General features: G+C 40.2%; 2 protein-coding genes across 4 annotated transcripts; both read right to left on the reverse strand.

The window, feature by feature from the left end:
* Positions 1 to 202: 202 nt before the first annotated feature.
* On the reverse strand, positions 203 to 15,671 carry zgc:162872 (BAR_ACAPs and ArfGap_ACAP domain-containing protein). The gene is made up of 22 exons (XM_056375065.1): positions 15,276 to 15,671; positions 15,081 to 15,138; positions 13,199 to 13,318; positions 12,176 to 12,229; positions 11,378 to 11,436; positions 10,911 to 11,094; positions 10,319 to 10,363; positions 9,778 to 9,873; positions 9,588 to 9,662; positions 8,830 to 8,933; positions 8,646 to 8,697; positions 8,193 to 8,293; positions 7,934 to 8,045; positions 6,506 to 6,699; positions 6,113 to 6,182; positions 5,459 to 5,553; positions 5,068 to 5,144; positions 3,854 to 4,008; positions 3,483 to 3,592; positions 3,259 to 3,369; positions 1,935 to 1,996; positions 203 to 1,795 (listed from the first exon to the last, which is right to left on the reverse strand). The coding sequence occupies exons 1-22, from the start codon at positions 15,326 to 15,328 to the stop codon at positions 1,599 to 1,601; spliced, it is 2,184 nt and encodes a 727-aa protein (XP_056231040.1). The 5' UTR covers positions 15,329 to 15,671; the 3' UTR covers positions 203 to 1,598.
* A 1,629-nt stretch (positions 15,672 to 17,300) lies between these two features.
* On the reverse strand, positions 17,301 to 24,329 carry ilkap (integrin-linked kinase-associated serine/threonine phosphatase). 3 transcript variants are annotated; one of them, XM_056373137.1, is made up of 10 exons: positions 24,040 to 24,329; positions 22,057 to 22,215; positions 21,684 to 21,801; positions 20,096 to 20,202; positions 19,786 to 19,879; positions 19,517 to 19,604; positions 19,113 to 19,246; positions 18,825 to 18,944; positions 18,568 to 18,649; positions 17,301 to 17,573 (listed from the first exon to the last, which is right to left on the reverse strand). In XM_056373137.1, exons 1-10 carry the CDS (start codon positions 24,080 to 24,082, stop codon positions 17,433 to 17,435), a joined length of 1,086 nt encoding a protein of 361 aa, XP_056229112.1. In that variant the 5' UTR covers positions 24,083 to 24,329; the 3' UTR covers positions 17,301 to 17,432. The 3 variants fall into 3 exon arrangements, with proteins under 3 accessions (XP_056229112.1, XP_056229111.1, XP_056229113.1); XM_056373136.1 differs by having other exon boundaries at positions 22,048 to 22,215; XM_056373138.1 differs by lacking the exon at positions 22,057 to 22,215.
* Positions 24,330 to 24,351: the final 22 nt, after the last annotated feature.

Below are 24,351 nucleotides of genomic sequence, written 5' to 3' on the forward strand. Positions count from 1 at the left end.
ATGCAGAATATTTTATAATGTAATGAAATGAAATGTTTGAGCGTTAGGAACCTTGTGAGCAAGACACAAAAATAAAATACAATACATCAACACAAATAAATAAATGAATAGAAACACAACTGTAGTCTGACCTGCACCCCTCCACTGTCTGAAGGTTGGAGCTGCAGAGACTGAACTCTGACAGAAGCAACAGAGACTCATCAACATGTATTAAGACATTTTATTAAGCTGTAGCATCATATTAGTAACAGTGTGGAAGTAAATGTTTCCCTGAATCTTCAGGACTTGACTGAATTGATGCAGTGTTTTCAGCAGGTTTTAATATTTTCCAATAAAACATGATGTTATGTAACAGCAGCAGTGTGGCAGTTGATTTTTGTCATTACAGTCAGTTCGGCCACTTCAGTCCTAATTCATTCAAACATTTACATTCAGTCTCAGACGTTTGTGTAGCGGTAAAACTCTTTGATAAAGTGTCTAAAATTGTTAAAGAACAACAATAATTCAGTCTCACATGTAACAGCAGCTACATTTAAAATCCCTTTCTGAGCACAGGTTAGAGAACACACATCAAATACAAGTTAAAACCTTCAGCTCCACTGAAGACTGAAGAATGGGACTGTGTTTGAATCCTCAGTGGAAAATGTGGTAGATCTTTGAAGGTATTTCATTCATTACAGTTATAATCCTTAAAACCATCATGAAATCAAACCCTGTTATGTTATTATGGTCGAGATTTTTTTCACCAATATCCATTCATGTATTTATGCTCTGTAATGTCGTCTATATAGTAAAAGTACTGGACAAATGTTGACCTGATGATGATTTCACTAAGAACCACATGTAAGCCTGACAGTGGAAAAGTCAGTGGGATTAATCCTTGAATGTTGACATGTTTCAGTCTGGTCTGACCAACAAGTGTGACCCTCCAGCTGCTTGGGGCGTTACTGTTGGACCTGGGCCTCGTCAACCATTGGAAACTGAACCCTGAAATAAGACGCTGCTACTGAGGTGGCCCAGCAGCTACATGGAGGAGCTGCAGGAGGAGCTGGGCCCATCATATCTTCAAATAGAACTGAATGTGTACGGCTTCTCCTCTCTTCTGATTGGCTCACCGACCTGTTGTTACTAGAGCTCCAGAGAGAAGCCTGAGAGAGGAGATGTGAAACTACACTGAGATGGGTTTTGGTTCTTAAAACCACAAATATATCTTCTTATAGATCAAGACTTCAAATAAAACACAGAAGAAGAGGAAAATATGGAGCTTTAAATTAAACTGTGGTTAAATTTCTGTTTTAAAGACCAAACGATTAATTAAGAAAATGTGCAGATGAAGTGATAATGAAAACAGACATTAGCTGCAGTCGTGGTTCCTCCTCCTCCTCTTCCTGAACACTGGTAACACTTTTCCAACCACAGTAACTGTACATGAAGTAAACTATGTGCACTTACAGTGTCTTTATAAAGAGTATACTACATTATATTATGTTATCTTATGAGTTCAACACAGTTTTAGACTCCAGCTGTCAGTAAACTCTACATGTTAAATGAAACCTGGTTTTGGAGCAGGACTCCACAGAGAGTCCGACGGGTTTATGTCATTCTGACGTCTTTTCAACACTGTCCTGGCTGTTCGCCACTTCTCCTGCTCCTCCTCCTCTTCTCCCTCTGCCCCCCTCATCCTCCTCGGCCTCCTCTCCCCCCCGTCTGAACTGCCGCCTGCTGAGTTTCTCCGGGTCATGTGAGGCCATGTCGCTGAAGTCACGGAAGATGTCCTGAAACGTCTCATCGTCTCCTGAGGAATTACACCATGTTTATAATCAGTGTGCAGCTGTTTACAGACTTTCGTCAAGGGTGACAGGTTAGAGGTCAAATTAAAGAAAAGGAAAATGTTTGTGTGTTTCTGTATGTTGTTGGTGTGTGAGTCTACTCACCCACTGCTCCAAAAACTCCCTCTGAATCTCTCATCTCTTCATTCATCCTGGCCATCCGCAGTCTGAAACAACAACCAACAATCAATAATCACAATTTACTAATATCCCTATCAATAAACTCTACACTCTTCAATTCACCCTCTTTATTAGATTTATTAGATGAGACCAGAAACAGCAGTTGGACGGACGATCTGTCCTCAGATTTGTTCTACCAGTGTGACAGAAACTATAGAGTTTGTCCTGAGGGTGGTGTAAGAGAAAAGGTCCTGTTGTTATTTAGAAAGATCGCCCTACAACCTCTAACGTTAAGGGCGTCTGCAGGATAGTTTGGAAGTTCATCACACAACTGTCCTGGAAATACTGGCCATACTGTTCAACAAAGAGAAGAAAACACCTGCTGTGTTTCTCCACACTTCAGACCTCTGACTTCCACCAATATGACATTACAACCATCATTAATATTCATGCAAACATGATGTGTAGTTTAAAAAAGAGCTTTATGGAAACATTCAGTTACTTTTCTGGTTCTGGTTGTATTATTACAGAATAATTCCTCAAATGCCCACCAGCTCTGTTCACATGTGCACTTAGTCCTGGTTCTAATCTGGTTTTTCATCTGGTCCAAATTTTAATATCTCAAAAAAGTCCAGCCCAAAGGTCAGCTCCTCTGTCTCTATGAGACGAGAGCAACACATATTCACTTATAAAGCACTCTTAAATAGGTTATTACCTCACATCACTAATAGATCTCAGTGTAGGTTCTGATCAAACCTGCTCTCTCCACTGGATCACTCTGCATGTTCCTCTGGTGAACTCTGAACTTGGAAAGACTGCTTTTAGATTTTGTGCTCCAGACTTGTGGAATAACCTACAGCACACTTTAAATATCGATCCACTCAAAACATTGGGACAGTCTAGAAATATGCTTTGAAATGTTTTAAATTGTAATGTTTCTCAGTGTAATTGTTCTGATCAGGAACTGATTTTGTTTTCTCATTGTTTGCTTTGTTTTCTCTCTGCTATTGTAATCTCGACATCATTGAAAATGAGGGTCACCCCTCAATGTGTCTCTAAGAAAATAAATAAATAAAGGTTGATGATATTATTGTATTTTATTACATAAAAAGTTTCAATGTACAGTTAGTAAAGCAGGTGAATGAGGGTCGGAGAGCAGGGCAGACACAACTGCAAAAAATATTATGAAAAATATCACCTGTGTCAGGAAATATTGCATTATATCGGCCCAGTCTGTTGCATATGTAAACATCTTATCCCCAGTTCAGAAACCTGAAATGTCACTTCTTTACATTCAGTTGTGACTCACAGTGTGACAATGTCAGCGTGGGCTGTTTCCATGGCAATGGCCAATGGGTCCTGTCCTCTCTCGTCCACAGCGTACTGATTGGCTCCTCTTTTCAACAGTAGACACACCTGTCTACAGCAGCCAAAGAAAAGCAGCTGTTTACTAGAGAACAGGTGTGTGTGTGTGTGTGTGTGTGTGTGTGTGTGTGTGTGTGTGTGTGTGTGTGTGTGTGTGTGAGTGATTACCCAGTGTGTCCAGCAGTGGCGGCAGAGTGCAGTGCTCCCCGTCCCCTCAGGTCTCGGTGGTTGACGTTGGCGCCATTCAGCAGCAGGAACTCACAGGCCAACAGCGACCCCTGCAGGCAGCACAGGAACGCAAACACTGACCACACACACTGAGCACAACAACAGGTACAGGAACGAGAGCTGAATGTAAACCTGTGAGATGGCTGTATCCTCCAGGACACCCCTGGGTCTCTGTGTTCAGTAATAATCAGGGGCTCATTAAAAGAAGGAACTGAGATGTGAACACAGAACAGAGCTGGGTGGAGGTGTGTCAGCCCTGGACTGAATTTATTGGTGGAACTACAGTATGTTCAGTTTTCAAGCCTCCTCACCCCGATAGCGGCTCCAATCAGCGCTGTTCGTCCCTCCTCCTCACCAATGCTGTTGTTGACCTCCGCCCCTACAGCCAACGCTGCTGCCATGGCAACCAGGTCTCCTGCCACTGCTGCCTGATACAGATGCAGCCCCGCTTCATCTTTATGATGCTCTGGAACAGAACGAGACACTTCTGAACATTAAATCCACTAAACCCCTCTAAACCCCGGTAGGAGTTTCTTCTTCAAACCTTTTCACAGTTCAGTCACACAGACTAGAGAGACTGTCATTACTCATTAATCTGCCAATTGTTTAATGTACAAAATGTCTCTGTGTCTTGTTTTGTCTGACCAATAGTCAACAGGTGTTCACTTTACAATCATACAGAACAGCAAATCCTCTCGACAGAACAGCAATAACTAGTGAATGTTTGACATTTGCTTGAAAAATGACTCAAACTAATAATTATTCATTTCCAAATAGTTGCTTATTATTTTTTTCAAACAAATCAATCAATAAACCAAAAAATTGGTTCAGCTAAATCTTCCTGGAAACACAAAATAAAACATTACAGTTTCTTCTAACTGGCAGTTTGTTCTGTAAACTTAGCTACTTGTTACTTTAGGAATCAGGAGGATATGTGTGTTGAAGATGATGACAAACCTTTACATGGACAACATACAAGGCAAATTATCAGCTTTCTTCAGGAGAAATCAGGTTTATCTAATCCACTAAATCAATAGAAATGATCCTGGGGGCTGATATGTTGACAGTTGACAACTGAGGAGATATTTTTGTCCGGATCAAGGTGTCCTTATAGTTTAATATGATACACTCCAGCCCAAATATCGCGATATACAATATCATTGATATTCAATTATATTATAGTACTTTATGTTTCAGTTGTTCTTTTTATAAAACATGATCATATTATTATATTTCATTTTTCAGATGTTTGTCATTACAATGTATATAATTGTATTATTAAATTTTATGTTTCAGGTATAAGCAATGCTGCCACTAAACTATCTCAAAGTTTTATTTGTCACATGCCAAGGTACAATGTAGCTGCTGTAAGCAAAGCAGTGAAATGATGGTAGGACTCAGGAGGAGAACAAACTGTGCAAAACTGCAAAATCATTTTTTTTCTATATTGTGAAAAATATTGTGTATGATCTAGTGTTGCTACCTTTACTTTACAAAGGAGGCTTCAGGTGTGTGTTTGACTTACGAGCTCCATCTGAGCTGCTGCTCTGCACAAATCTCTTCTCCACATACTTCTCTTTGATCCACATCTCCTTCTCTGCTCTGAGGAGGAGAAACAGCTGCATCAGTTTAACAACAAGCTTCACTTAAAAGTTTTACTGATCTGCAGCCAAAAAACCCAAAGTCTTCATTTCATATTGACAGAGAAGCATGGCAGACTTTCATTTAAGCATTAAGTCCAACATTTGACATTTCGCTGAAAACATAAATCAATCAGACCCTGACACATTTAATGATATTAATCAGTTATGAAAATGACTACTGATTCATTTTCACTCACTTGATGAGGGATTCACTTCAGTAAAAAGATACAGCGTAGACTAGTGTAGTGCAGACAATTAGATATGAGGTTTTACCGTGGGCTGTCTGCTGTGGGTTTAACTCGTCCCTCCTCTGAAGATCGAGCCTCGTAAATCCGGTTCATCACATTATTTCCCAAAACACACAGAAGCTAAAGAACAAGAAGAAGAAGAAGAAAAAGAAGAAGAAGACTGAAGCCGAATCATCTCAACTCTCTCTGACCTCTCTCCTCTGTGGCTCTCAGCTCTGAGCTCAATGGTTCTTACTGAAGATGTAAATCTTAAAAAACACCTCACAAATATATTGTTTAATTTTTTAGTCTTAGTCATTTCCTCAATTAGCTGCTCACTGTAGTTTTTATCGAACAAACAGAAAGAAAAAACAGCGAATTTGTTGAGGACTATTTTCAACATCAGATTAATCCTCATTTGGTGCTCTAGTGAATTTACTTAGATTTTTGGTAACTAGAGGAGAGAGAGCAACATCCCACTGACAGTGTCAATAACTAAATGGAGTCAGACAGTTTGTTAGTCATAAGTTTAAATTAAGTTGGTTTTATATTTTAATGTAGATGATCATTTCTAACTTTATCTTATTTTCTCAGAATCATCATATTGAAAGAGAGCAAAAATGACACAATGATTGCTTCAATATATGCAGAGTGTGTGTGTGTGTGTGTGTGTGTGTGTGTGTGTGTGTGTGTGTGTTACCTTCAGCTGCTCGGCCTCCCATGAGTCCAGAGTGAGAGATCTCACCTTCGACAGGTGAACACCCAGGCTCCTACACACATGACGACAACGTATTATCACAGATACTGTAGCATATCTATATTCTAAAATCACTTTAGACAAATAATATAATACAGTATATAATATATACTCTCTAGAAGATGATGTCGTATAAAATATCAGATATTGTTATGATCCTGTGAAAATAAATTCCTGGCTGCGGAAACAGACCAGTGACCATTTGCGGTTACAGAGGATGAGGGACTGTTTGTCTGTAATGGAGGTCGGAGCTGCTGTGGACTGATGTGTCAGTAACGCTGACACACCTCTGACGTCTCAGGTGTGGCATTAAGACACGCCTCCTGCTGTGGTTACCTGTGTATGCCAGAACACTCGATGCACATGGTGACTCCCAGGTTGATGGAGGCCCAGCGAGGCTCCTCCTCCCCACAGTCACAGCACCGCTGGTTCCCAGGGCCCCTCAGGGCCATGCCCAGGGCTGCTGGCCTCTGAGTGGGGGGGCCCGGAGGGTTGTCCCCAACACACTGGAGAGAGGGCAGCTCTTTAGGCTGTTGACAGGTAAGGATGACAGTTGTAGATGTAAAAAGAGTGTCTTTATCCTGGAGACATCCAGACAGTGTTTATTAGAGATAAAAAAAAAATGTCATGATTAATAAACACTTTATACTGAGGTCAAACTGAATGTGGTTAATCCTTCACTGAAAAAGAGAACTGTGTGAACACAACTGTAAGTTCAGAAGTGTGTGATGAATGAATCTGTGTAAGCTGGATGGTAATCATGTCTCAGATATGAACTTTGTGAGAACAATTATTACAGATAGAAAATACAGAATGACAAAAATAAGTGGAGCTGTAATAAAGTAGGGGTGGGTGATACCACAATATTTCTTTTTGATCCAATACCAAGTAATACAGGGCCAGAATCATTGATATCAATACTGATACTTTTTATTATCAAAAGTGGCTCGTGTATTTTGATGTAGGGTAGAGCAGTGTCATAATTTATGAGGTAAAATGAAATCTTAATACATTTTAATGACCACCGAACGATTTACCAAAGGTCTGCAATCATTTCAAGGATGGTGGAATTTATACCTGTTAGCTGTGAGACCTGGGTTCGATTGAACTGAAGCATGTGTAAAGCAAGTGAAGCAGAACAAAAAGTGGCTTCACTCATGCAAAGTTTTGTGAAAAAAAGGTAAATGGATGTCAGTATTCCTCTACTCCAGCCATCACTGCATTCATCTTTTATAGTTATTTTTTGGCCATTATTTTAATGTGATAGTGACAGTGAAAGAAAGACATGAAAGCTGGAGAGAGAGAGAGAGAGAGAGAGAGAGAGAGAAAGCGGGGATCACATGCAGGAAACAGCACAGGCTGAACTCCAACCCGTGCCGCTGCGGTAACGACTGAACTTAAATGGTATGTGTTTTAACAGGTCAGCCACCAAGGAGCCCCACTGTTGCCTTTATGTGTCGGAATGGCATGAGTGTTGCGTGGTGCGGTGTGCATTGGTTCAGTGCATGACATGACAACAGCAGTGGCAAAGAGTGGGATGAACTTATTTGTGTTCATGACAATGGAACATTGTTTGCACAGACAGTCCTACTCTGAAATGAGTCCAACATAGAAGACAGAAACTGATACTGGTTTTGATCCTATTGACACTAAAATCTTTAAATTGATCTTTAAAAACAAGACGTAGTATCAAAAGTCTCGATATTTTGGAATCGATCCTTCCACCCCTACTTAAAGCAGAGTTCTTCTGGAAGGTGAACCTGCCTGTGTGAGCGGCGTGCCGGCTCTCTCTCTGTAGGCGAGGTCGATGCTACCCTGCAGAGCACTGAGCCAGGCCTGCTTCAGCTGTTCCGAGTCAGCCTGCAGAGCACAGCACCTGACACAAACAGGTTAGTGAGGTGCTTTTAAAGATTCACATCTTGTGTTTGGTTTGAGCCTGCACAAGGGATTTACTGATGATAACACAAATACAGAATATCAGGCTCACACTTCACTGTTGTGTATTTGAATGTGAGAGTCTTACTTCTGGACGGAGAGCAGCTCGAAGCAGAAGCGTCGGTCGATGTGCTCCAGGGATTTCACAGCACACAGTCTGAGATCCTCAAACAGAACCACAGCATTCTCCTGCAGCAGATCAGAGCGACAGCAGCAACTCACTCTTCTCTTCCTATAGTGACAATTCATCAGCTGCTAATGGTTTTAGCACCATGACAACAACATCCAGCTGCTAAAATCCTGCAGCTGGATCTGATCAGAACGATGATACAATGTGCGTCCTCATGTGTAAATGATTTTAAATGTGTTTTATTTTAAATGTTTTCCTTTCAAAGCACTTTGTAATAGTTTTGAAAAGGAAACATTAATTGACATTATTATTATTTATCACTAAATAATAAAGATGTATGTGGAACATTCTGGGTGGAATCTGTTACTGTTTGATGAATAGGTCATAACTTAAATAAATGTTCAGTCTCACCTTGTGTGACTTCCTGTAAATGAGCTGGTTGTCTCTGATGGAGAACCAGCACCTAAAACAGTTTCAATCATCAAAATAGGTCTTGTTCATATACCAGTTTTATCATGACCATTATTATAAGGCACGCACACATGCACGCACGCAGCCACACACGCAGTTGTACATCAGTTGATCCACCATGTACCTCTTCCAGGTTTTGGATTTCCTCCTAGACCGCTTAAACAGGTAACCCTGGATGATGTCATCGCTCCCAGGACACGGGCTGACCATAGGCTCACCTGAAGCATCCTGAACACACACACACACACACACATACAGTAACTCTGAGCTGGTTTTTGATGTACACTGTGTTCACGCTGCAACAGTGACAAATTACGTTTACTCTAAGTCTTCAGAGTCAGACTATGATTTAATGCATTTGTTGGGGACATTTTCTAATATACTGTTGATGCACATTATTTTCCCATGACAAGCAGCTCACAGGTGGAAATAAAGTAATTGTTGGATGTTGGTGAGACAGCTCTGGAAATATCAAAAATAAATATTCAATCAGAAATGTTCGGCAGCGCAGCAGCAGGGCTCATCCTGGAGACACCTACTACAGCAGGAACTTGTTTAGCTTGGCAAGTGTCTCTCTGTCTGTTAGTGCAAGTTACAGTCACTAAACTTTACAGGTGTTTAGTTGACATCAAAATCAAGTCCGAGTTTGTGGACGGGAACTGATGTAATAATGTAGTAATAACTAATGAGTACTGATGACTTGGAGCATCAACATGTTAACAGGTGTCACAGCTGTTGTGACCCCTTCACTAGTTGGTCTCTAAAGTTTTCTATTTTGAAGTTTAACTTGTAGCGACTTTACAAAGATTCAGATTAATCTACTTCTGGTGAACTGACAGGTGATAAACCAGGTGATGAGGGTAATAAACAGCTGATCCTTACTCTCTGCTGCACCAGCAGGTGTTTGTTCTCCAGGTCTTTTCTTTCGGTTGCACAGTCTGCTGACAGCTGGGACAGCTGAGGGCGACAGAGGTAACAGCAGAACGTGAGAACATGAGGAGACATTCACTTATTCATTAGTGATTATCTCATGACTGAAGACAGAGTGGGGTCAGAGTTCGGAGGTCAAGACCTGTGCTGCCATGCTCTTCATGGTGGGCTCCAGGTCTCTGAGCAGGTCGAAGCCTTGGTGGAAGAACGTGAACTGAGCGTGTACGAAGGAGAAAACCTGATGACATACAGAACGACACACGTCAGTGCTGTGACAGTGTAAAGCCCAGTCAGTGATCCCTGGAGTAGTGGTTACCAATGTGACGTAACCCCACAGCCCCTTCAGATGAGTTCAAACACTACACCCCTTCATCGACACCATTTGTTATGTTTAAAACCGTGTTCAGGTTGCTTTGGTCAAGTTTGCACTCACATTACACCAGAAGCTGCACGTTTAATCTATTTAATTGTTGCTTTTAGCTACTTCAACCATTAATCCATTACCTTTATTTAATTATTTTAACTAATAATCCATACTTTAAGCTATATTTCAACTATTACTACCGACAATTTATCAGCTGTTTATTCATTATTGTCAGCTAACTGTTTTACACAATGTTGAAACATCCCTTTAAAATGACAACATACTGATTCAGTTTGTAAAATTAAACAGTCCAACTCACTGAGTTTAAGATGTCAACCTTCTGTTGAGTCTTGAAAGTGTTAAGCTGAAAAAGAAAAGCGTGTCAGTATCTCATATTCAAACATACAAACAACAAACATATGCAGCACATCATCATCAGTTCACACCTGCTTTAAAATGCGTCTCTAGTGACCACTTGTGATCAGATTCCACTTCCTGTTTTATATGCAAATAAGCAGGTATTAGTTGTTGTTTTTAGCCAATCAGCCAGACGGGCCTGTGGTCAATGTGCTTGTGTGTGTGTGTGTGTGTGTGAATAAGTGAGAGCAAGAGAGGTAGAGAAAGAGAGAGCAGGGCACGGAGGGGTTGAGCAAATTCATGCTTAATGCTATGCACGCAGGTCTTACACTGAAATAAAAGTTTGATCCATTCCAAACAGTAAAATATTTTGGTTCATTATAAACTGTGTTGGGACTAATCAGACTGTGTCAGAGGACGTCAGTGGAGTAGTTGGTCCTTCAATGTGGCCCAAGACACATTCACGTTCACACTGCTAAACAAATGTGGGCACATGTGGCCCAGACCTACTCTGAATGTGGTGTGTACAGATGTGAACAGGGCCTGTGTCGTACCTGCAGGCAGTAGTCCAGGGCGAAGTGTTGGTAGCATTTGCGTGTGGCGAGCAGCAGGTGACTTGCCCTCTCAGCATCACCGGCTTTGTGGCGAGACACCTGAGCATTTTTTACCGCCGCCGTTTCCAGATCCTCTCCGATCCGAACAAACTCCCTCCTGGTCTCTGCCAGCTGGGGGATGAACCTCAGACACACACACCACCGTCATCATCATCATCATAGACAGGCAACACTATCACAAAGAGACAAAATTACCACACAGACAAAATGTAGAAGTAATGTTTCTGTCCACAGCATCCAAGAGAAACATTCAAGATCTTTATGAATTAAATTTAAGACTTTCTAAAAACCTTCCAACACCAAGTGAATCCACTGCTTTTTAAGACTTTTCATGACCTGTGTGTGTGTGTGTGTGTGTGTGTGTGTGTGTGTGTGTGTATGTGTGTATGTGAGTGAGAGAGACTTACTGTGTACAGAGGTTGGTCAGCTGTTGGCTGATGGCTCTCTGAGTCTGATCGAACAACATCTGAGGACAAGAGACAGACAGAGTTGAAACTATTACAGTTACTACCATGACTATAACTACAACTACCTCTACTGCTGCTGCTGTGAGGGAATCTGATTATTGTAAGAACAAAAGCTGAAGTTCTGAACTAAAGACAATAAACTCACACAACCTGAATGAAATAAGAAGCTTTATAAAAAAACTACAAGTCCAAATTAAAGTGAAGACACAACTAAAAATAAGTATTGGAATCATTAAACCTGACCTTAAATACATTTGGAATTTTCAATATGTTTATTGGTGTAGAGTTTGTATTGTCTCAACTAACTGTTATGAATATGTTATACACTTGAAAAGTTTATAAAATCAGAGGAGAGAGTTCACATCTCATGAGGTCTATCTGACTGAAATGTTGCTTTTTTTTTTTTGTTTAGCAGTGTTTGGATTATTTTTTTGAATAAAAGACAACAGATTGTTTAGTTTTTATTTCCAATTATCATCACAAAGTTTCCTTGTGTTTTTCTGAGCTATAGTAATGAAATCAGAGCAAAGAAACTTAATGGTTATAGCCACAACTGACATTGATTGTGTATTAAGTCTGGCAAAATGTTGATCTGACAAATCACTGTTTTTTAACTAAAAACAATCATCAGTTGTAGCTTCTAACTCACAACAGTTTAAAGCAAGTGCAGAGGTACAACACGAAAACAGGATATGTGTGTGTGTGCTTGTGTGTGTGTGTGTGTGTGTGTGTACGCACAGTGTGGAAGCTGACCATCTCCTGCAGTCCCTGGTTGAACTGGTTCAGACAGGTCTGAGGGGAAGGAAACAGGAAGTCAGTGAGAACCATGAAAACAAAAAGCTGAGATGCCGCTGCTTCGACACACAACTACAAGTTAGTGCAAGGCCTTTTCCACAGCAGGAACTCAACAACACAACAACATGAACCCACTGTCGCAGGTTCTGCTTTTGGTTTCTCTGTTCTCTACCAGCTCTGGGTACAAGGTCCTGAACCTAAACCTGGACTGCCGAGGAGACGATACTAAACCAATATTCAGGTACTCCAGGAGAGATGAAACCAACACAGCATTAATAATGTGGGTTATGTGGTAATATACAGATGTTACAGTGCCAAAGAAACTAAGAAAAAAACTGGAGGCCTTGTCTCATAATTATCACTGACTAACTGATAATTACAAGGAAAGATCTTTCAAATTATCATTATAACAAATAAGAATATTATTACAATTTTATAATTAGGAAATAATTATCTCCTAATATGATCATCTAAATATTATGGTATCATTTGGTAATTGGCTATGAAAATTAAGTATGATAAAAACGGTAATGGTGACGGTCACCAATGGAGGTTGGGCAGGCCCAGAGTCTAGCAGGTTCACACCTTATTATCTGGGAAGTACAACCAAAATCCCAATATTTTATTTCAGTGTTTTATAATCCAGACTGAGTCTACAGCCATGCCAGCAGCTCTGTGAGGCTGCCTGTAGGCACAGTGGTGATCCGAGCTAAATACTATCATCAGCGTCATATAACCTCCAGGCACAGCGATACCTGTATCAGTCCAATAGTTGTTGAGATATTTCAGTTTGGACTACAGAGAGACGTGCTGCTGTCATGGATAAAAAGACGAGCCTGTCCTGTTGTTGTTTTTTTAACGACATATGTCTAAGTTCTTCAAAGTTGAAATGTGAAAATGCCTGAAAGTACTGTACTGTACTGTAATATGCTGTACTAGCATTAGAATTAGCATTGTGCTCCTTACAATGATGATGCTGTCCGTCTTCTGGTACATGGAGAGCTCAGCCAGACCGCTCAGGAACAGCTGATTGGCTGAACTGTACGCTTGTCCCGCCTCCACCATCTTACCGCACAGCTTCATCACCTGATCGGTCAGAGACAAAGATTTTGGACCAATCAACAGACTTCACAGGTGAGCATCAGGTTTCAAAGTGTTGTTGTGCAATAGTAGGATTTACAGGTGCATCTCAATAAATTAGAATATCATGGAAAAGTTCATTTATTTCAGTAATTCAATTCAAAAAGTGAAACTCATATCTTATATAGATTCATTACACACAGAGTGAAATATTTCAAGCGTTTATTTCTTTTAATTTTGATGATTATGGCTTAGAGCTAATGAAAACCCAAAATTCAGTAAAAGTTTCACTTTTTGAATTGAATTACTGAAATAAATGAACTTTTCCACGATATTCTTATTTATTGAGATGCACCTGTACACTGATAAACAAAACAAGCAGCAGTAATAGTGACAGTAAAACTAATACTGGTAACAATAGTAGCAGTGGTGGTTTTAGTAATAAGAGCATGGGTAGTAAAAGTAGTAGTAACAATAATGATAATAACAGCATTAATAATACAAATGGTAACAGTAGATGTTGTAGTGGTAATAGTACTAATAGAAGCAGCAGTGTATGTAAAGAGTAGTAGTAGTAGTAGCAGTAGTAGTAGTAACTAGTAGTAGTGACAGTAGTAACAGTAACAGCTGTAGTGGTAAAAGTAGTAGTTAAAGTAAAAGCAGTAGCAGTAATAATAGTAGTAATAAAACAATGTTAGTAATAGTAATTGTGGTAGTCGCAGTAACAATAACAGTATTGACAGTAGTAGTAGTAATAGTAGAAGTAGTTGTACGGTAACAGTTGTAATAGTAATAGTTTTGTTTGGGTTGTTTGTTTAAATGTGTATTTATATGTGTAATGTATATTATGTTGATATGATAACACATATGTAGATGATTGAAGTTATTTATTGAGTTTGAGGTTGTGCATGTTTGAAAATGTATTTACTATAAATACATGAAACACAAAAATAAAACCATTCACTCATTCATTCATTCAACAGTAGTAGTAGTAGTAACAGTATAAGTACTGGTAACAGTACCAATAGTAGTTGTAATGGTATCAGGTGTAATACTTGTAATAACTAGTTTAATAGCAGTGTTATTAGTAGGTACAGTAGTAGTATTAACAGTATTAACAGCAGTAGTACTTTCAGTAGTAATAGAAAGTGAGGCAGTGTCAGTAATAGTTAGTAATACTTGCAGTATCCATAGTAGTAGTAATAGTACTAATAATCAACAGCAGCTGTAGTCACAATATTGGTAGTAGTTATAGTAGTAGTGGTACAAGAATAGTAGCAGTGGTGGTGCTGGCAGTAGTATCTGTAGTTGTAGTTACAGTAGTAGCAGTAACAGCATAAGCAGTATTAGATTAGTAGTACTATTGGAAGCAATAGTAGCAATATTTCTAGTAGTATTAAATCAGCAGTAGTAGTATTATGAACAGTTGTAGTAACAGAAGTAGTCGTAACAGTAAAAGCAGTAGCAGTATTAATATTACTAATATAATATACGCAAAAAGTAGTAGTAGCATTATTAAAAGTATTACTAATATTAGTAGTATTAGCAGTAATAGCAGTATTAGAAGTATTAGTAGAATTAGTATTAGTATTAGCACTGGTAGTAGTACAAGCAGTAGCAGTATTAGGAGTAGCAGTAGTAGTAGTAGCTGTAGTATTAGAAGTAGTAATAGCTGTAGTCGTAGTATTAATAGTAATGCCAGTAGTAATCGTAGTAGTATTAGTAGTAGTAGTGGTGGTAATTGTAGTAGCATTAGTAGTAGTTGTACCTTGTCCAGGTGTGTCTCCAGCAGGGAAACCTCAGTCTCGAACTGATCCAGGTTCAATCTGAACAAAATAAATAAAACACCATCAGTACCAGTATCATTAACATCACTAATGCACGTGCACGGACTGAAGATCCTCTGTGTGCGCGCGCGTGTGTGTGTGTGTGTGTGTGTGTGTGTGTGTGTGTGTGTGTTTACCTGAACTCAGGTGAGTCTTTGACACACTCCTCAAAGTCCAGCAGTGAGTTCATGTTAGCTGACTGTTGCTGTCACTGAGTCCCCGTGTTAATAAAGTTTATAAAAGCCTCTCCATTGTGACCGTTAGCCTGTTAGCTCTGCAGCAACAGCAGCGGCGGTGGATCTGCTCTCTCTCCGATGATTCATCTCTCTCCTCAGTTTAAACTTCGCCCGTGCATCGAGGAATCGGGAGAACGATCAGGCGCCGTGCACGCGTGCCTGCGTGCCGCGCATCAATGCAGTCTGAATGAACGCGTCAATAAACCGCAGCTCGGTGAGTTTCAGCCTGACAGCTGTCCGAGCATCCTGCTGTTGTTGTTGTTGCTGTTGCGAACCGACCGCTGAGTTCCGCCAAAGATCCGGCTCGGTTGGATCAGAGCCAACAACTGTAAACAGCGACATCGCGCGGCCTGGGGTGGTACTACAACTACATTACTAAAGGGATGTTGCAGTCGTTTACTCCCCAAGTTCATTATCAACTTGTCAACTTATTATGTAATACAAAATACATTCACTATATCATTTCATAAATTATTATTATCACCCATTTATGGAAATCAATTCATCTTCAACAGCTATTTGAACCATTCACATTATCATTATCATTACCACATTGTCAATAAACCCATGAGGAAATGTAATATATGACATATATATCCAACATATATTAAATACTCCAGTAAGATTTGTATATGCACGATATGATAGTATATATGATTAATTTTTATATGTTGTAACTTGTTGCAAGCATGTATGTTAATTATATATATTTAATTTATATATGCAAGTTTATTAAAAAACAACATACATATAAGAATTCTGTATGCTTATATATCTTTTCATTATTAATTTCTCATTTATTTGAAACATTTCTGTCTTCACATTCTGGGAAAGTGGTATCAGAGTTTTGGAAACAACTGTATATAATATCAACATATATTGACATGGTTTGGGATGGATATATGTTTATGTAACATGTGTCTACAATATAAGCATACATACATATAAATTGTACACATTTCTAATAGGTTTCATATATAATTTTTACATGTGCTTTCATTTTTTATGTACATATATTTAATATATGTGATTTCAATATAGGCTGCACGGTGGTGCAGTGGTTAGCGCTGTCGCCTCAAGAAGGTTCTGGGTTCGAGTCCCGGCTGGGATCTTTCTGTGTGGAGTTTGCATGTTCTCCCCGTGCCTGTGTGGGTTCTCTCCGGGTTCTCCGGCTTCCTCCCACAGTCCAAAGACATGCAAAATGGGGACTAGGCTAATTGGATACTCTAAATTGACCATAGGTGTGGCTGTGAGTGTGACTGGTTGTCTGTCTCTATGTGTTTGCCCTGCGATGGACTGGCGATCTGTCCAGGGTGTACCCCGCCTCTCGACCGAAAAGATGCTGGGATAGGCTCCAGCCCCCCCGCGACCCTACTAGAGGATAAGCGGTAGAAAATGAATGAATGAATGAATGAATAATTTCAATATATGTTCATATATTACATTTGCATAATGGAACGATGACACCAAAATTACTGCGAGTTTTTCAGGTTTACATGCAGTTTTCCTGCTGAATTAAATAAGATACATGTGATTGGTGTAATTTGCATCAAAGTCTCTCTCCACTGAGTCATAACTCAGTCATATCTGAACACACACATGAAACACATATTTCTAGATAGTATCACAGTGATCTAGTGATAGTTGTCTGGACATCCATGCCTACACTGCAAACAGGAGCCGATCATATATTATTCTGCAGATGTTTAATAGGGACAATTTGATGAAATGTAAACTAATACAGGCTAAAAAAACATGGCTCAAGTTGTAGCCCTCAGTATAACTCTCTTGAAAAGACTGTAGATCGCCACTTTATTTGTGTTAATCATACTGTGGAAAACTCAAATTACTTTCAGATAAAGTTATGTGATGTCAAGGAGGACGAACACAAACACTCTGATCATTAAATCACTTTCACAGCAAACGGTAAAGAAAAGGTTTTTATTTGAAAACAAACAAAACAATGAGGAGACATTAGATCAGCTGCATTTGAGTCAAACTGTTGCTGTGTACATGTGTGATGATGATGATGACAATGATGATGATGTCTATATGTGTTCAGAAGCCAACAGAAACCAGGATCACGGTGACGTTGTCGGCACAGCCTCGTCTCACCGCCTCACTGGCCAGTTGTTGGCAGGCAGCTTCAAACCGCACCTCCTCCTCAGTCAGCCCCGCCCTCTGCTCCACACTCCCCTCCTGCAGGGGGAGAGGGGGGAGGAGACTTAGGACAAACTACACACTAGCAATAATGACACAAACATACAAACAATCACATTATGGAAGAATTCCGGTTAATTTCACCTCTGGTATCTCAGTGATAACAACACTGTATTTACAGTAACGTCGTCACTTTCAGTCATTTATCTAAAGTAACAACTATAAATATTGCCTTAATGGATTTTGTCATTCCTATTATAAATCTTGTTTTACTTCTATCTGGGAGATAATCATGATCTACATTATGGAACTCCAGTTCCCATAATGCTCTGAGGGATGTAAGTAAGCTGCTACAAGCATGGCTGGTGTTGTTTTCACTGTGTGTGTGTCAACATGGCAAAATGTGGTCCTGGAGACACCTACTGTAATCTGGAACTAGAATAGTGTGTCTGTATGTGTGTTTTATCAAGAAATAGCTGTGCAAAACGCATAGGTGTGGTCCAACTCATGACTAACGAGTATTCATTAATAATATAGTAATAACTACTCAGTACCTCTGGATTGGTATTTTTAACCAATTTTACCAATTTTATTTTATTTTGCCTATATTTGTGAACAATGTATCAAATTTTCCACACTAACAGCAGCTGGATTAGCTGTGATCAGCTCCTGTCTGCAGTGTATGATGTACAGACAGCTTACTGTGATACTGAGGACAACTTAAAACCTTAGTATTCCCAGGCAAGTTCTGCAGTTATTAGGAGCATTGTTTTTCTACGATTTCTTGGATTTTCGCGATAACATCCCGAGAGAGTGGCAAAGTGTAGCTCTAGCTACATTGAAATAAGGTGACAAAACAAATAATATGTAAAAAGAAATCTGACGGCTCAGATCATCAGAGAGGTAGTTGCACCTGCAATTTTGTAATAAACCAAGAGCACACAGCCACAGTAAGTAGGGTACATCGAAATTAAAGCAGTTGGATGTATTAAAGTGAAATATTACAAGTTGTAATAAAGCATCAGATAGACACCTGCAGGATGTTGAGGACGAATTTAACAGCTTCATCAGCAGAAAACACTTTGAACAAACCGTCACAGGCCAGAATGATGAACCTATGGAGAGAGAACAAATGTCAGCTGCAGCAGCTTCCTGACACAAAACTAAACACTTCAACATAGGATGTTAATCAGTGGTTGTAGCTTCATATTTAACATTCAGACATGAGAGTGATACCAAGCTCTTATCAAGTCGCATTGACTGTCTGAGGTTCTGTAGTTCTATTCTTGCCTGTCATTAGCTGTGAGCTGACACCTCCTCAGGTCGGGGGATGAGATGACCCCACAGCGTTTGTACTGACCATCTCCAAAAGACCGAGACACCTCGAGGACACCCAGCACCCTGCCGTCCCTGTAATACACAGAAATAGTTATTATATAGATTATATAGATATTAGCTCGATTTATTTTTATACTCCATTTATCACTTAAGTCATGTTTTGTGTAAAGATTCTCTGATTCCAGCTTCTCAAATGTGAAAAGTACAAAATGTTGGGGTGTGTGTGTGTGTGTTGTGTACCTGACGGTACCTCCTGCTCTCTGGATCCTCATTCTCTCCTCATACATAGTTGGGTTGTGTTCTTTACTCAGAGCGAGAGTCACCAACCTCCTCTGTCCATCTGCTGCTGCTGCTTCCAACCGGCACAACACCGCCTGGAGACAAACACAGAGAGATGTTATCATCACAGTCTGATGTCGTTCAGAGGGGGCACAGATTTACAGCAACTAGATAAGCTCTAAACTATTTTAGAACTGCTCCTGCTGAAGAACAGACGCTACAATCCTGAAATGAGAGAAAGAAAACGAGAGAGAGCGAGAGAGAGACAGAGAGAGCGAGAGAGGGGACTGGAGACTCTCTGGTAAGTAGCCAAGCTTTGTCCAAAGGAGGTAACTGTGCTTTTTTGGAAAAAAAAGTCTCCTTACCCTGCTGTCTCCCAGATTGGCCACGTATACCATGTCGTCCACCACCAGCACACAGGTGGCTGTGGAGCCGTCCTTCCACGCTGGTTTCCTGTTCACAACACACAGAGAAGAAACAGATGAGGCTGACTGCAGACACACCTACCAAATAACAAAGAACATAAAGCAGGAACTCCATGTAACACGTTTAATAGAGCCCACAGCATCAAAATTACAACATCAGTTTCCAGTTTTGTTTTTCAACTACAGGTGTTCTGTGAACTCAGTCTTACTGGCTGGAAGCTTTCTTCAGAAAGTCTTCATCTGTCTGTTTGAAAGTGTCCAGGAGACATTTCTTAATCAGCTTGTCCACATTCTCAGTATCTCCTGAAAGAAAACAGCACATTTTAACCATTGAGGAGACAGCATGGCTCATTCTTCAGTCTCCCTCTGTCTTCAAGAGAACAATAACAACCAGGGAAAACAGATTCCCTTCCTCCCAAACCAGGGATGAACTGGTCAAATGAAAAACCGGTTAACAATCTACCACAACAACATGCTGTGATAAACTGTCTCTTTAAAGCCATGAACCTGTGAACTCACCACTGGGGAACTTCTTGGACAGATTGTGATGGAGATGTTCTGCAGCAAATCGAGAGGCTCGAGCTCCACCATGACCATCAAACACCGCAAAGTACGATACACGAGTCCTGCAGGACACAAAGAGACAAATCAGAGAAACAGCATCCGACACATCTGTGCACACCTGTAGGTCTGCTCACAATCAAAATAGGCCAGGCAACAATCACTTTAGAAAACTTTTACAACCAGAGTGTTTTGGTCAGTGCATTTGGATGCAATCAATCTTTGTACAGATGAAAACAGACCACAGCAAGTGACTGTGTAGCTCTAGGTACCACTGCAGTGTATAGACCAGTTTGTAGTGGACATAACACATGTCTGCAGTTGTGAGCTGTGGCAGCAGAAAAAGAGTGAAGCAAGTAGAGTGAAATGAGTGAGATGTCTAAACTGCTGATGTTCAAATCCTGATTTTATTTTATGTGATGTTGACTGACAAAATCATCAAACACATGAATTAAAGACAAAGACTGAGCTGTGATTTCAGCGGTATTTACGGTAAAATTATCATTCACAGAGGTAGTTAGAAGAGACAGACTATCTTTCTGTTTTGGCAACACTGCAGCTGTAAACACCCCCCTAATAGAACCTGTTTGCACCAGAAACTCCCAACTCAGTGACGAGACATTCCAGATTATAAGGCTGGCCCTGCTGTTGCGGTCCAGCCAAAAAGTAGGATTACTGCCTCATGGTTGTATGTATTTCTTCAAATAATCAAATTTCAGGAAATATGGTCACAATCTCTCCTTCTGTTTCTGAGTTAGTGTTGAATAATGGCCAGAGATGTTTTTGTAGAACATTATGAGCTTGACCTTTGACCATTTGGATATAAACGGTCATTACTTCATCATATTATCATTGTAGACATTTGTGTAAAATTGTGTCATAATTAGTGTATGAATTCTTGAGTTATGGCAAAAATCGTGTTTTAGTGTCATAGTGACCTTGACCACCAAATTCCAATCAGTTTGAATTTGAGTCCAAATGAATGTTTGTGCCAAATGTAATGAAAAAAACAGACAGAGGATTGTATAGAATACTGAAGTTAAATGAAGATATTTATGGATACAAGCTGTTAAATGGAAAGACTGATGAAATCTCCACTGTTGAGCACAAGAAAAAAGTGACAGTGACTCAACTAATGACTCAAATCATCGACTTTCAGGCAGCAGCCCTACAGACATGAAGAGAAACAGACACAGTGCTGCATATAAAGTCCTTCCCAGTCAACTGCCTTAAACTTTTAACAACTGACCTGCTTTCATTCACGGTGCCTTTGTGTTTTATATTACTGTTTTTGCACAGTCCAACAAAAGTCACTGTTCACTCTGTTAGGTTTGATGAATACCAAGGTAAATATGTGAAGTAATTCTACTGTATTTCAGGAAACTATATTTAATATCATCATAACACAGTTTACTGTGCTTGGCCAGAAAAATTGCAGTGTGAAAATTTGACACCATCACATCATGAATTTAGATCCTGAGATTATTTCCTCTGGTTCCTGGAACTTTTTGGTCTTGAACTGCTGGACAGATGATGAAGGTCTTACACTTGTCCTGGCAGAGCTGACAGACAGCTGCTCATGTCCGGCAGCAGAACATGAGCATCCTGCATCTCCTCCCGCTCACCACGCCTCGCTGCCACATAGCCTTTCAATACAGGAAGGCCTGAACCACGAGCACACACACGCACGCACGCACGCACGCACACGCGCACACACACACACACACACACACACACACACACACACACACACACACACACACACACACACAGAGAGAGTAAGTTCTACTGTCATTTTCTTACACAAACACTCATCATCTTTACTTGTTATATTTCCCTCTTCTCAGGGTCTGAGGGCTTTAATTAGAGGAAGAGAAGCAAACAAACATTGTGGTGGAACAGCTGAAAACCTTCTTTACAAACTTTCTTGATCTCCCCTCGCTCCTCCTTCTCTTCCTCTCTTTTATCAGTGCAAGACTCTGCATCTTCTCGTTTTCGTTTTACACTTTTCTCCTCCTTCTCTTCTTCTTCTTTGGTGGACTGTGGTCGAGCTGTGACCGGCGCAGCTGAAACCGGACCTGAGGAAGAATCAAACCAAACACAAAGTGATTGGCAGAGCTCAATAAGAGAAGATATAGTACTTAAAAGTACCAAATGGCTAATTTCTCTTTTAAAGCTCTTGATGTGGTAACATGTACCTAGAGCTAGTCTGCAATGGCAGGGATCAGGACACCCAGGCCCCGACCCAGCCTGCCATCCGGCTTACATCACGCCCCAACCCGATGCCTGTGCCTGCAGGTGATGGTTGCAAAGGTCACAAGACCCTCTCCGGTGAGCTCCCCTCCCAGGTCTGGTTCCAGGAGGGGGCTCCGGTTTCCCTGATCTGGGCCTGGTGACCCCTTTCATTTGATTGTCATTGAAGAGGAGGGGGCATCTCCGGAAGAGGAAGCAGAGCTTGGCCCAGGCTGGTTTCAGGAGGGGAGGAGAACTGCTATCTTGTCGACCAGTGGAAGAGTTGGAGACTTGGAGAGTTTGAGGACTCTGCATCCTCAAACTGACACTTGCCCTGAGATGCTGAAGGCTCCAGATATCGTAGGGCTGTCTTGGCTGACTTGCCTCTTCAATGTTGCATTGACGTTGGAATTAAAAATCCTGCACACTGTCTGATTTGTAATAAACTTTTCAACATTTTGGTGCTAGACCTTCATCAGGTAAAGAGGTTGGGGACAGTGCCTGTGGACTGGCAGACTGTGGTGGAGGTTTCCATTCTGAAAACAGGGGACCGAAGGGTGTGTTTGAATTATCGCAGGGAATTATTGATGCCGCTGCTTCAGAATCTTCTGAAATGTCATGAAGTTTCAATTACACGACTTTGCAGAGGACTTTCAAGTTGAAGCAAAAAGAATGCCCAACGAAAGGGAGAGAAGAGAAATAGGAGAAAAAGAAAGAAAGGAGAAACTAGATTGGAAAGATACAAAGGTTCACTAAACTCCGATGCTAATAATCATCAGCAAACTTAAATTATAGCTTAATGACTATATTTCTGAACCAGGACCTTCAGTATTTGTTCAGTACCAACATTGTCATAATGACATAGTCATTAAATAAATAAATAAATAAATAAATAATTATAACCTAGTGTACCTTTTGTATTCTAATAAATGAAATTATTTTGCTTGTTAATGTCTCCACATATCCCTTATTTAATGTTCCCTTTTTTCATTGTGCCCCTTAAGTTCTTTAAGTGCTCATAATTTTTTCTACTTAGGAGCACAAATGGTAAAAAAAAAAAACCAAAAAACAAACAAAAAGTGATGTGCATTTTTGAATAATTACTGAGATTTTACTGGCCAGAAGATTAATTGAGAAAATACTTACTTATAAAAATAACAGTTAGATGCGGCCCTAGCTACTTTATATTTCTTTTTACACAACTTTTATTTTTAGGGGTGTTATTCAATAGTGAATCTAAGGACATTTTTGACTCTCCTGTAAACCTTTAACCACATTTAGTCACTTTCAGGCTCCATAGTTTAAATGTGTCAAGTAGCATGAAACGGAAACACCAGTACTCCAAACTGCTGTTAAATCCAGTACTATGGTAAATGTACTTAGATACCTTTCTGTTCTAGTACCTGACTGTTATGTAATGTATAAAATCAACAGATAATGAAGGAATAACCAGAAGTAATAATCAGAAGTCTGAATATTAATAATGTTACTATTGAGAAATACATTTTCTATGTTTTCCCAATTTAATCCTATTTCTACGTTAGCCCATTCATAACACACTTAACTTCCCCCGGTATTAAAGGAGAAATTTAACTAGTTGCTGGATGTCGGTTGTGGAACATTAACCGGCACTGTCAATAAAATGTAGCCGTTATTTGGTCTCCACTCACCGGAGGTCTGTGTGGGTTCTGGCAGGTCATCAAACAGGTCCATTCTGTTAGCTCAGGAGCTAGCCAACAAGCTAACTACCAGCAGCTACCCACCTGCACCGGTACTCTTCAGAATCGGTGTTTGAGCTGACAGCGGGCGGATAAAAAATTCCGGATTAAATGAATGGAAAGTTTCTTAAACCGACTCAAAATGTACCGACAGTCAGTTGGTAAACACGTTAGATTACTCCAGCTGCACAAACGTTAACAGTTAGCTTGAGCGTGGAGGTTAGCGTCAAATTAATAATGTTGTCAACGGTCATTTCCGGCCAT

Source organism: Seriola aureovittata, chromosome 4, assembly GCF_021018895.1.
Source record: "Seriola aureovittata isolate HTS-2021-v1 ecotype China chromosome 4, ASM2101889v1, whole genome shotgun sequence".
Taxonomy (NCBI): Eukaryota; Metazoa; Chordata; class Actinopteri; order Carangiformes; family Carangidae; genus Seriola; species Seriola aureovittata.